Source organism: Crocodylus siamensis, chromosome 4, assembly GCF_052110815.1.
Source record: "Crocodylus siamensis isolate JL-2025a chromosome 4, ASM5211081v1, whole genome shotgun sequence".
Taxonomy (NCBI): Eukaryota; Metazoa; Chordata; order Crocodylia; family Crocodylidae; genus Crocodylus; species Crocodylus siamensis.
In genome coordinates, this window is record NC_143398.1 from 114,590,576 (window position 1) to 114,604,719 (window position 14,144).

The 14,144-nt window shown below is 42.9% G+C and overlaps 1 protein-coding gene across 7 annotated transcripts in view; it reads left to right on the forward strand.

Moving 5' to 3' along the window:
• Positions 1-14,144, forward strand: part of CACNA1C (calcium voltage-gated channel subunit alpha1 C) — a 665,915-nt gene that overhangs the window by 535,892 nt on the left and 115,879 nt on the right. For all 7 annotated transcript variants that reach the window (XM_090043440.1, XM_090043443.1, XM_090043446.1 and 4 more), the window contains 3 exons: positions 9,388-9,595; positions 10,936-11,056; positions 13,043-13,157. In XM_090043440.1, coding sequence (XP_089899566.1) covers positions 9,388-9,595; positions 10,936-11,056; positions 13,043-13,157 — 444 coding nt within the window. The remainder of the gene's footprint in view (positions 1-9,387; positions 9,596-10,935; positions 11,057-13,042; positions 13,158-14,144) is intronic.

Here is a 14,144-nt window from a genome sequence, read left to right on the forward strand (position 1 = left end):
CTACAGAAAACTAATAGAATAATTCTTTTGTTTCAAATAACTCAGAAAGACCAAAACAGGTCAGAATATTGTTAAAACTATGAATTCCTAATTGAAATCTCTGGCTTCACCTTGTGAATCATTTTTGTACCCCTAACAGTGCTAACATTGCAGCACCCTTCAAACAATCTGAAGGCACCCCAGGGTACCATAAAAAGCCTTACTTACTGCCAGGATGGATGGCTTTCACAGTCAGACGACAGAACTGAAAACAGGTTTACAGATGCAGACATTGGCCAAGGCAAGGCTGTATCTATTAGAAAATAAGGTGGTCAGTGTAAAGGAGTGAATATAGGACAGCAAATAGCCAGCCAAAACAAAAACTCTTTGACCTCTTAGGAGGAGTGAAGAGCATTAGTCTGGCAGTATTTTTTTCCTGGATTTCTGGGACTGAAGGCAAAGGGTGATGAACATACCTAAGATATGGCTCAGTAACCCCCAGACCCAGTTTCTAAAGAAGGTGTATATTTCAGACTTGAGTTAAAAAGCCTTAGGGAGGTCATTGCACAAGCAGATATTAGGCAAATGATTTAACATAGTAGAAAAAGTTACGTTTGCATTTTTTTCAGGACTTATCTTATTCAGAACCAGAGAAAAGTGTACAAAACCAGAAGGAAAATTCTCTGAGAAAAAAGACATAGAATATTCTACCTAGAAATCCAGTGAATGTTGAAGGGAGCTTGAGAAAACATTGATCAGGAAATCAGGAGGAAACATTGAAATATTCCCAAACCCTACAATGATAGAGATTTAGCCTAGGGACTTCTCAGAAAGACTGATTACACCCTAACTCTACCCTTCGACAGAACTAAAACATCAAGGAGACAATCCTCCAAGCCCAAAGGGAGGTAATCCCAACATGGATCAAAGGGAGCAGGAGGGCACAAAAGCCCCCATGGCTCACCAGAAGCATCCAGGAATGTCTCCTAGCTAAAAGGGAGGTGCACACCCAATGGAAGGGAGGGGCCATCACCAGGAAGGATTATACTGCAGTTGCTTGGAGCTGCAGGGGGGCAGTCAGGAAGGCCAAGGCGGAGATGGAACTGGGACTAGCTTCGCGGATCAAGGACAACAAGAAGTCCTTTTTTAAATACATAGGGGGCAAAAAGAAGGTACCAGGTAACATGGGGCCCCTGCAAGACACACTAGGAAATCTGGTCATCACACCAGATGACAAAGCTAACATATTTAACAAGGCGCTACTTCACTGTCAGGGCGGCTAGGATCTAGAACCAACTTCTAAGCGAAGTGGTGCTGGCTCCTACCCTGGGGGTGTTTAAGAGGAGGCTAGACAATCACTTTGCTGGGGTCGTTTGACCCCAGTACTTTTTCCTGCTATGGCAGGGGGTCAGACTTGATGATCTGCTCAGGTCCCTTCCGACCCTACTAACTATGAAACTAAGTCACATGGAAGAATTTGTCATTTTAAGTATCTGTCCTGAATTATAGGTAAACCACAATTAAAGCCAAGTAATAATTAATAATTAATAAGTTATTACAGTAATTGGATTTTCTCTCCTTTTCCGTTCCTACAGTATTTGCTAGATTATGATATTCTTGGGTTTATTTTTGGTTTCAATTATTTATTAGTTTCTTCAAGATTTTTTTTTCAAGTGTAGAGGGCACAGGACCTATGCACTTCTTAAACCCCACTTAAGCTCTAGCTATGGGGGAAATATTTTAGCATTTGAACTTAAATGTTGCTTCTGGTGCTCTTTCTTGTAAAACTGTAAATATTCCCATTACTCACTCAGTTCTAAACACAATGATGATTTAGTGTCATTGACATTATGAACATGGGTGGAATAAGCCACATAAATGGAATGATAATAAAAAAGATAGAATCCTAGAAAGGTCAGAAGAGTATGAAAGATGACAGTGTAATGTTTTATGTCAAATATATATTCACAAACACCAACATGCAGGCATATATTGAAGGTGGAAATAGCGATAATCAAGAGGATAAAAAAGAGACACAAATCATCTAAGATGTGACAGCAAGGGTGTATCATCGACAACCTAATCTTCATATATTTATGTTGATTTCCCATGATAGGTAACAAGCATAAACAAACTGTGAGTGAGTCAGAGAGATGCATGTGTATAAAAAGCTATAATGCATCTCTGTAATATAATAGAAACAAATTAAAACAAATGAATATCATATAGTTGTAGAAACCAGTGGTCGAATTTCAAGAGCAAACGTTGCTTCTGAGATTATAAATACTCCGCAGAATTAGTTCATGATGTAAATTAAGAAAGCAGCCAGAATAATCTATTTTTTCTCCTTAATTTTTACAGAGCTGTGCAGAAAATATTTCTGAGCTAAGAGATGCCAGATGTTTTCATTAGCCATTCTATATTTCTATATCCTTGTATTTATTCCTTTGTATAAATTAAAGAGAAATCCATTTACTCCAAACAATAAACTTAGATTCAAATTTTAAAAGTAATTACTCCCCCTGAGTGTTCACGGACAGCTTTTGAGCAAATTAGTTGAGGGGGGTCTCTTGTACTTACCTTCTGTACAGTTTCTATGCTGGTTGATCAGTCGTGGAAACCCTACTGTAGTAAGCCTGGCATCTGCTTCCACCTTTTTAAGCTCTGTTGTGTCTTCGGGATATGTCTACAAAGCATAATGATATGTAAGACAGAAATATCCAAACTGGATTTAGAAAGGTAGGTTGAGTAGGGAAGGCAGTATAGCTACATTAACCTGCTTCTCAGCTAGATAAATTAATCTATACCAAGCCTCATGCTGACATGGCTAGGTGCAGCTGTTCCTCATGTTAGCTTGTTTAGCACTAGTTCAGGTACCTCCACATAGCAGTGCATTTTACACAATATCCCCCATATCATATAGAACTGAAAGTATCGCAGAAAATAGTAGTAGAGGATAACTAACGAAGGGAAAGATAGCTTTGAGGCAAAACCATATTACCAGCCATTAGGATTCCTGGGTTCTAGTTGAGCTCTGCCATTGATTCTGTCTTATCTTGGACAACCACTTTACTTCTCTCCTCCTTAATTTGAAAAATGGAGAGAACGATAGTGATTTACTTCACAGGCTTTTGCAAGGTTTAGTTCATTAATGCCTAAAGTTTTTTGAGATCTTTGGGCAATAGATGCTGTAGAAGTACAAACTAACATGATTAATTTCTAAGTTCAAAAGGTGAAGAAAGCAATAATGGTTTCTCCTTTACAGCCCCATTTGTGATTTCACATGCATGCAAACGATTGTGATGTCATTTTTACTTGCTGTGTGCTGATAGAAGGTAGAAAATGACCCATGAAAGCTTGTGTTTAAAATATATAATAATATGGCCTTGCACTGTCTTGGCCAAATTCATTCCTGGGTTAAATCCAGCAAACTCACTAGAGAAATTCTAGGGATAGCTTTGGCCCTGAGGTTTTAAAGTCCGCAATCAGCTACAATGATAAAGGATGAGTTAAGGCTTAACTGGCGTGCATTAGCTGAGAGCTAAGGTCAAAGTTCCCCCTAGCCTAGCAGCCCATCGACTATCATAGTTAAGGCATGCTAGATTCTGTAGCTGACAGCACATGAGCGACGTAACAGGTATCTGACCGCCTTTGATTCTGTAGTTTGTATGAGCAGGTACCCATTTACAGCTGGGTTGACCAGGGCTGGCCTATGGCTCAAATCTGATCACAAGACTCAACTTCATGCTCCTGGAGATGGAGTGAGATGTTCTAATCACTCTGTCAGTGATGCTTGTTAAAACCTAAACTTGACCACTTCACTTCATCAGAATAAATCCTTAATATTGAAACTATTTTCTCTGATTGTCTGATTTACTTTTCTAATAGTGTCATTCTTGTTTTTAAATCCCCAGTGCAGAACAGATAAGGCAGCACCCAGTCATCTCAATTCATTTCTTTAATGTTCTGCTGTTACATAAGAATCTGAATCTGGGGTACCAAAATGTTTCTAAGAATTAAAAACAAAATGTGGAGTATATAAAAGCCCATGTAGATGGGCCCCAATTCAGCAAATTGTTTAAGCATGGGTGCAACTTTAGGCTGGGATTTGAGGCCCCTGTCACACATTACATTTAAATTGTGATTAATGTGTTGGGCTGCATGCACAGTTTCTAGACATCCAACCCCAGGTTGGGGAAATGCTCCCCTCTCCCAGGGTCCCATGGGAGTGCCCATAGGTTTGCAGCTGATGGGAGGGAGTAGTCAAATGACTCTTCAACATCCAGCACTTGCAAACCTGTCCCCAGGCTCGCTGCTGGCAGTGGCGGGATAGAGATCTGATCCCCAATACCTACAATTGCATTTCCTGCCATGCATGTGTGGCATGGCAGGAGGCACAATTGTTGGGACTGGAAAACAGATCCCATTGCACCATTAATGTCTGCCAATCCCTGGAGACTAGTCACATGCCTACATTTACATGCGTGTTTTTAAGGGTTTGCTATATTGGAGCCTAGAAGAATTGCATGCTGGCTGAAACTGAAGGACTCAGAACTGGACCAAATAAATCCCTTGTCTAGACCAAATAAATCCATTCTCCACTGAAGTGAATGGAATTAAATCAGGGACGAATTTGTCCTCCTTACTATTTCATTTTTCCTGCCTCCCAAAGTGTGAAAGCATGTGCTGTGCTGTGAGTGTAAATGTAAACACAATACACGCTTATGTTACACAGCCAGTGATGCGGTTTAGTGACATGGAGCCCTCACTTTCAGTAAGATTACTCTTATGTCCATAGTTTTGCATTGCTCACCTTTTAATTGCAGCATGCAAGCCTTCTGTAAGAGCTGCAACTGTGCTGTGGGCAAACACAGCATTTCTCTCTGATGCTCGGCTTCTTCAGATGAGCTAGTTGTTGAACTTCATAGGAAATAATGACTTCCCTATCCACTACCTTTTGCAAAGGGACAAGGTCCCTTTAATATTTCTCTCTCCCATGAAGAAAATGAGAGGTAGTAAGTCATGTTAGTGTGTAGTAACGCAGGATGCCATGAAGATGGGAAAGCACCTCCTTTGGCCCTGTTTTCTTAGAGCACTTGATTAATGCCCCTCTCTCTGGCTAGGGACAGACATTACACACAAACTGGTTTAAATAATCAGAAAGTGGTTTAAACCTGTAACAGAACAGACATTTGGGGCACATAAAACAGTTTGAAAATGGCTGAAACTGGTTTGAGCTAACCCTGGTTGAATATAGTATCAGACTTTACTGATTTGGCTCAAACTGGTTTATGCAATATCTGTCCCAGACACCTTTCTTGCTGGTTTAAGATAAACCAGACTCCCCCAGCATCTCGGCATGCTCTCTGGGTTGGGTGGGGCTCTCTGCTCCACAGCAAGCTGCCCCCTCCTCTCTGCTCCCTGGCTGGAGCTCCAGCAGAGACTAGCAGGCACAGCAAGGTCTGTTGGCTTCCCCATACTCCACCCCGCACCACCACCATGACTTGCTGCTTAGAGATCCGTCCCTCCGCTCTCCCACAGCATGGACCTAGCCAGCATATAGTATGCTAGCTAATGCTGCGTAAGACCAATAGAAAAGTGTCCATTTAGGGTTTTTTAGAGCTAATAAACATCCCAGCTGGTAATGTCCCTGCATTCCTTCCTTTGGAAAAGGCTGTTTAAGAAGAGCTTGAAATAATGGCATGCAAGACTTTGTTTTCTGATGGGGTGCTAATTGCTGATAACACAGCTGATAAATGCTCTATCAAGGAGGGGGGAGAACCCTCCCTAAGTTGTTCCAGGGCCTGGCTATGCCCCCCTCAGCTCAGCACAGTGCAAGGGAAAGGAGGACTGCTGTAGCACCCCCAACCTTCCCCTGGCTTCTAGCCTCAGCCATTGCAGGCATGTGCCAGCATTTTTTTCACTCCAGAGGGGATGTCTGTGCAGTTACAAAGTGATTTAGCCTAGTCAGATTAGACTAACCTGCAAAAACTGAATCAATTCAGGCTCAGGCTTTTTGAATGTCTGTCTCTAGCCTGTGTGATTCTGGTCAGAGCCAGCCTTAGGGAAAATGGCACCCCAGGCAATCTTGTATTTTGACATCCCTCTGGCATGCCACTTGAGTCACCAGTGCTGTGTGTTTGGGGGCGGGGAGGGCAGTGTTTGTATGTATGAGAAGTATGGGGTGTGGGGGGCAGGTGATGAGCACATGTGCCTCAGCAGCTGTGGATGACAGAAGACCCTTCAGGGAAGTACTTGTCCACACACCTGAGATGCTGGTCTGGTGCCAGGTGGCAGGGACAGGGAGCAGTGGGAGCTTAAAGCAAGGAAACAGGAAGGGCAGGCAGGTGGGCAGCAGGCAAGGCTGCCTGGAAAGGAAACCCGGCACTACTTCCTGGCTGCCCTTGCCCTCGCCCCCACCCTCACCTTCACTCTTGCCCTAAGAAGTGCTGGCAGTGACTGGAGTGGGGCTACAACTCAGCCTCCAACCGCAGCAGTTCAGTAAGATCAGAGTCCTTGGCACACACTCTGGTGCTGCCCAGCCACACCGCCTTCTTGCTGGCCACCTTGCCCTTGGCCCAGCCCACCCTACCCTCCTCTGAGCCTGTCATACTACCCAGCAGCACCCGCCACTGCTGCTGCTGACACCCAAGGGCTTGTTATCTGACTGTCCTGGCTGGTCAGCTCCAATCAGCTCCAGATTAGTTGCCACTGAAGTCTCCCACAGCTCCTGCCCCTCATGAGTGATGGGGCAGGGTATGTGTAGTGCCCGTGTGTAGTGCCCCCCAGACCACAGCATCCTGGGCAGTTGCCCACACTGCCTGCCCTTAAGGCCGGCTCTGATTCTGCTGTGCATTTGTTATATTAATGCAGGTGGTCCATATTTCTATAAGATGAAAATTATTCCTGTGCCCAGCACAAGACCCATGACTCATTTGAATCCCACTTAAACCTCATTTAAAGCAGTGTCCTGGGACTTGAATGGTACCTAGGCTCTGTGCTCAATTTACATGAGGGTAAATTCCCCATTAATGATCATATATGGAAAATATTAAATTATAGATATTATAGAATACAAACAGCTATGGGTTCTTCTCCCTTAATTAATGTATAGTTAAAAATTGGCTTTGATCAGATTTTGTTTTGAAATAAATGTTGGATGGGTTTTGGAAGAACTTCTGTGTTAGTGTCTTCTAGGTGAATTTATCCCCACACCATCCCTGTGAGCGAGGTAGAGAAGTGCTGTTATGCCCATTTTACAGGTGAGGAGCCAGGGCACACAGAGAGGGTCAGACCCACAGAGGTATTTAGTCATATAACTCCCATGAGTGAGTTCCCCAGTGGCACAGGAAGAGTCTGTGGCAGAGCATGAAATTAAACTCTGTGCTCCCAAATCACTACCTCCTGCCCTAACCACTGAGTCTTTCATCTAGGTACTAAGGCATTTACATGGCTCCAAGTTTCCTCAATGCCTTAAAGCTGTAGGAAAGCAGAAGGCTATTCTGATACACGATATTTCTTTGTGTGTTCTCCCAATTAACATTCCAGCAAAGTAGGAATGTTCTGCCTTGCCATCCGAGGCAGGGAACTTCAAAGTGAAAGCTTATCCAAGGGACACACAAAGTGACCGTGCTTAGAGAGTGCTCCAGGCTACTCGCAGAGAGCTGAGTGCACCTCTGGGCCTGGATTTTTATGCAAGAGGAATGGATTCCCTCAAAGGAGAAGATGTAGAGCAGCTGATGCCTCCTACCCTCCCCAGATAGAGATTGAAGGAAAGCAAAATAGGGCTATAGTCTTTTTATATCCTTTGGTACAATATGGGCACGTCTACATGTGTCCCTACACATGCCCCTATGATTTCATTATTACTGCACTGTCATTTGAGCATGTAGCAAGTTTGTCCAAAAGGAAGTACTAAATGATGGCACAGTAATAGCCCATGCTGTGCTATGCTGACAGTGCATGGTTATTTTTAGCCGCTACATCGCTATAGCAGCAGGCTGTAATGAGGGAGCTTGTTGTTATGGTGAAGTAGCTGCAGCATCACAGTTTTTTTCCCACTGATGCTACATTGCTGTAGTGAATTGCTACAGCATCATAGCATCATGTGTAGATGCATCCTGTGTGCCCCAGTCGGCTCCCCTGAATGGGATGCATGTAGAAATGAATGCTCCATTCAACTTCCCCACTGCTGATCAGTGTGATCCTAACACCCTGATGAATAAATTTGGGGGTGGCAGTATTATCTTTTTCACACTAGAATTTTTTTTAATAGCTGCAAAAGGATTTGGGATGTTGATTTTCACAAGCAGTTTATTCTTCATTCAGTAATTGCTGTCAATGGGCTTTACTTTCATAATGTCAAAGGCAGCTGTGGTCGCAGAAGTTTTCTTAAAAATGTCTCTTAATTTTTTTATTGGTGTGATCCATTGGCTATCTAGGTTCCATGGTATATGAGAGATGTCTTAGTCAGCTTAAAGATGTTCTGTGGCCCTTGCTACATGTTTCATATATTATGCAATTAACTGGTTAATCATGCAATAAATTTAAACCAGCCACATATGCCAAGTAATTATCACATGGCAAAAATTACTATCCTGCTATAAGGAGAGCCAACAGCTATAAAATTAGTGCTTGAAAATGTGTAACAGCTTGATAGCTCCAGCTTTAATTTGAGCATGTAGCAAGTTTGAAATACTGTATAATAAGTTTGGAAAACAGTACACTTCGCACAAGCAAAAGGCAAAGGGACTAGGGGCCTATTAGAATCAGGGCTGTTTCCATGATGCCCATGTAAAACTGGTGTAATTGGAGGGGAAGGTCCTGTTGCTTTCCTCAGTCTTCCAAATATCAAGAAACTCAGCTGCCTCTGTCCAAGATTGAGCACATGTACACAGCTACACACAAATACATGTATGCACACACACATACGCCCTCCCCCATATTGTGAGCAAGTTTAAATCTGCATCCAAACTGTTTCCCCATCTGTTCTTGTTAGCTATTACAAGGCCATTCTCTGGAGTGGGGTATTCTGGCTGCTGTACCAGCTGTGTATGTTGTAATGAGGTTGGTTAGAATGTAACTCACTGAAGCAGCAAGAACTAATCACTGTATATTGATAACAGATTTTCAGCACCTTCTATGGAGAGTGCTGCAGTAATCTTCTGGGTGTGTGTGTGGCAGGAGGGGGTGGAGGGAATTGTGTCTGTACATGTGTGGTAGTAAAATTACTCATTAACTGCAGTAGGTCTCATTATCTTAGGGAAGCACATCAATGATTCACTTCTTAACAGGGTGTTTGGAAATGCTTGTTTATATTCAGAAAGCAGCCTGTAGTTGTATCTGATGCAGTCCATAAGCACCTGCCCTGGATAAAGGAATCATAACAGACTCCCTTTAACTCCCTAGGTATTGGAACTCCCTGAGTAACCTCGTAGCTTCATTGCTGAACTCTGTCCGCTCCATCGCCTCCTTGTTGCTGCTTTTGTTCCTCTTCATCATCATCTTCTCACTCCTGGGAATGCAGCTCTTTGGGGGCAAGTTTAACTTCGATGAGATGCAAACCAGGAGGAGCACATTTGACAACTTCCCCCAGTCTCTCCTCACTGTATTTCAGGTAAAGGTCACAATACTTCTGGCTTGGCAGAAAAATCCATGCTTGTGTCTGCTTCCCATTGTGGACAATCTTTCCAGTGCATGCTAGGATGCTTGAAGCTAGAGATTGAAGTAGACTGCTACAGTTAGAGACCAATAACAGAAATCTCTGCAATCACTAAGATGGTATTCAAAATTAGGAGCTGAGCTGCATTCCAACATAGAAGAAGCAATCTGGACCAAGCTGGGTAGAACCAGAGAATGAGCACTGGCCATATCTCAGAGCAGCACCTCCATCCTGAAGCTGATTAAATCACAGAGGCCATGTTTACATGTGTGCTTTAATGCACAGTAGCCTATTCTATTGTGTATTAAAGCATCACATCAAAAACAGTGCTAATACACTGTCTACTAATATTAGTCTACTGCACATTAAGCTTCACTAAAATGACATTCACTTGTGCTACTGTGCATTAGGGCAGCCTAATACATCTTTATGTAATACTTCATATTAGAGATACTAAAGTTAACACGCAGTAGCAAAAGTGCATTAATGAATGTGTAGACACCCCCAGGGTGGCACAACATTAGTGCTCTTAACTAACAAAGTGAAGCTGGGCTTGGAGGTACTGAAGGATCAAAAACACCCGAATGGTTCTTGAACACCTGAATGCTGAGTAAAGTCTTGTTAGTGTTCACATAGGAATAATAATATTGTTAGCTCAAGTACAAGGTGAGTGGAAGTCTGCTATACAAAGGTATACCTAATGTGATGTGGTAGCATGGATGACTGGTGCCTCCTGAAACTGGGGAGCACCAGTGGACGATTGCCAACCAGGGAGGGGTCTCCCAGCAGCCAATTGCCACCTCCAGCGGATGTGCTTGTGGCAAACCCAGATGTGCCACTGGCGCTTCTCTCAGCACCCCCACGATCTCAGGGGGGGCATTGGCTGGCACTTTGCTCAGCACCCCCACTCCCCAACCAGCGAGGGCCAATCTCGGGTGGGGGGCAGAGTATGTGCCCCACCCCCTTGGCCTCCCTAAGCATCGCCTATGTGTGGTAGCATGCTCTATTCTATTTCTCTTAGTTCAGCAGATGCAAATAGGTACTTATGGTAAACAATATGCCAGTAGCTGTGAAACATAAGCAGAACTGGATAGGATATCTATCTGCATGGCTTCTGGGGAATCACTGTGGCATCTGAACAGCTACAGCACAGGTCCTCTCATTCTCTTCGTTGTCTCAGAGTATCTTGGGGAGTTTCTAGGGGATAAGTTGGTGTATCTTTGTTAAAATGGGGTTTTCAAATTTGCTGTGTGGTCTAACGCTGTGTCCCTTATTGGTGGGAATGTATCACTTAGATCCTGACTGGGGAGGACTGGAATTCAGTGATGTATGATGGGATCATGGCTTATGGCGGCCCCTCTTTTCCGGGAATGTTGGTCTGTATTTACTTCATCATCCTCTTCATCTGTGGAAACTGTATCCTTTGATGCTACCTTTACTCCAAGTAGAACTAAATTTAAAACCACCTTTAACTACATTGTTATGTCAGCAGAAGATGAATTTCACAATTCTTGACTTAGCAATTTAGCTGGGTCTGAATTTTGGCTTCTCACAGCTAAAAATCAAACCTGTCTAATTAATATTAGCTGATGTTAAGACTTTAAAAAAACACAAAAAACCATAACAGCAAGATAAGGCCAAGCTAGCAAAAAACATGCCAGCTACACTTTTGCTTTGCCTTTATTCCATCATCCTCTTTTCAACAGACCCTTTATCCCCATGCTGCTCAGAAATTAACATGTAGCAACCAGGTGTACTTACATTGTACTTTTGTGTTTTTATTGACTTTGCAGTAACTTATTCCATATGTTATAATTTGTTCTGTGGGTGGAACAAAGATGCATGTAATTTACAGTATACCATATACAAATGCTAGAGAACTTACATATATTTTACAAATTAGATTGATGCAAGATCCTATATTAATTCATAATAAACTAATATTATCCTCTTTCTTCTGCTAAAGCTAATTTGTCTCACATATAAAAAAATTGCTTGACCTGTTCCTTTGTGCCTGAGCTGAAGCTAAACATGCAGACTTCAGAAAGGGAGGGCACTGAGTGAATTCCACTGGGTATTCAGTGCATTGCTTGGTGGGGCTCTGCCTGTATGTTATTTCACATAGGCATGTGTGAAGTAGAGCTATGGTTCATTCCAGTTCCCTATTTTCTCCTAGCTCCTTCATGTTTACTTTATGTTCTGCTAATGGATGGCCCCTTCAGCAGCTATAGAATATTTTGTAAGCTGATGCTTAGTCTCAGGTCAGCTTCTTTGAACTTTCCCTATAATGTAGGTCTTTCAAAGCCTGGTATCTGACCCCTCTGTTGCCCTCTGCTGCCCTCTCTAAAAAATGCAATCCCACCTCTCTAAAGGCTATGGGAGACAGCTTGCCTGGCAGTCTAGAAGAAGATTCCAATTCTGGTCGCTCATGAACAATGAAGAGGATAGTCACCTCTACACACCAGCTGGCTTTAGAAGGTTGCATCGTGGGCTTTGGACCCCAGAGCATGGTGGCAATCCAGGGAAGGGATCTCTATTTTGATAGCTTAGGCTTTTAACTGCCCTTCAGTTAAAAAGGATTATGCTTCCAAAAGGACTCTTTCAGCCCTGCTTCTCTGACTATGATTCTGTGACCTGCACCCAGGAAATTAATAAAAGAAGCTAAAATTCCATTCTGTAGAGCAAGGTTGTCTGAATCATGGGCAACCTAGGAACAATGGAAAGGGGTAGAGCTTTTTTGGCTTTTCCATTCAGCCCCTTCAGGCTGTTATAGTGCTGTTGGTTTACACCAAATGCCATATATGCATGGACCTGTGCTCGGTGTTGGCAGAGATGGCAACAAATCCCTTGAGCACTCAGCTCTAATGAATTTCTCCTTGTTCCACTTAGACCAAGTGACAATGACACTGCTAATGACAATGTTATATGCAATGTCAAATATGCCCAGTCCAGCCTCTGGGGATACCTGTAATGAGGTTGTTCAATTCAAACACATAGGCTAAAATTTGAAAACCCAAGTGCCTAAAGTTATAAGGTTCTTGAGTGCATATACTTAGGCACTTAAAACTGGCCTGATTTATCAACTGTGCAAATACTTGCAGTTCCCATTATTTTCTGGGCAATTTATGGATACTCAGATATTTTCACTCACAGGCCACTTTTACTAAGTGCTTCACTGTGGATTTAAATACCTAACTTGCTCAGATCTGAACATTTTGGAAGCCCAGTATGCTGCCATCGCATTACTTTGCCTAAGAGCATGTGTGCTAAACAAACTCTCGTCTGTGTGTGGCAGTTCAGAAAAAGTGATCTGATTGCAGCTTGCTCTGGCATTTTAGGTAATCAGGACAATGTTTTCTACAGTTTTCAAAGTCCATTTTCTTTATGAAAATATGCAAACAGATATCCTCCTGAATGTATTTTTGGCCATTGCGGTGGACAATCTTGCCGATGCTGAGAGTTTGACATCTGCACAAAAAGAAGAGGAAGAGGAAAAAGAAAGGAAAAAACTAGCTAGGTAAACCCATGTATGTGTGTGTGCATGTGTCTGTGTATGTATGTTTAATTTTAAAAATTAAAATGATTGAGATCAAAAGGCAAAAAGAAGCCATTATAACAGGGATTCATACACATGGCCTATGGACTAGATCCAGCCCATGGAGCCACTCCATCTGGCTCACTATGTTACTGGTGGTCCAGGGAATTTGAGGGCATGGCTACAAAATCTGGGGCCTTGGGCCCCATTGGATATGGCCCTCGTCTGCTGTACATGAGGGGTTTACTGTTCCTTGGATTGCCCTGAGCCAAGGGCATTATGGAAGTTATGTTCAAGGGGAATACTGTCTCTTAAGTATTATCTAGCATACAGGTTAAAGAGTGTCAGCAACTCTGTGAATTAGGAGCCTTCATGACTGCACTAGTACAACCAGAGAGAAGGAACACAAGGTGATGGGGCTTGCAGGGGAAACATAGTGTCACAGAAGGGGGATAGGGCAAAAGTGGCACCCATTTGAGCCAACCAAATGTTCTTCTGATCCCTTCTCCTTCACAGTTGGTATTTGATAAAGACATTCTCAGCCCTTTCTTCTCACAACCCAAAATTCAGTTCTTTCTTCATCCTGTGACACCACATGCCATATTTCTCCTGCCTATTCACATGGTGTTTGTGGGTAGTGGGAAAACATTGCTGATTGCATCTCATTGGCCCTGTCTCCTTCCTAGCTGCTTGTGGAGGAGAGTTGCTTTGATCATTCTGCTTTTCATTCTTCAGGGTCCACACATATCTGGATAGTAGTCCTATGATCGGTGATCTATTTGCCCTGCTTAAGAGGAGGCTTGACAAGCAGAGTGCTGATCAGCAAGATCCCCCCAGTCCACTGATATTAAGGGGAACAATACTGCAGTCTCAGAAGAATGTACAGGTGGCCTAACTCAGCATAACCACCTTGGGGTTGAAAAATTTTCATATAGTATATATCTTTAGGGACTTGGATGAGTGAAAATC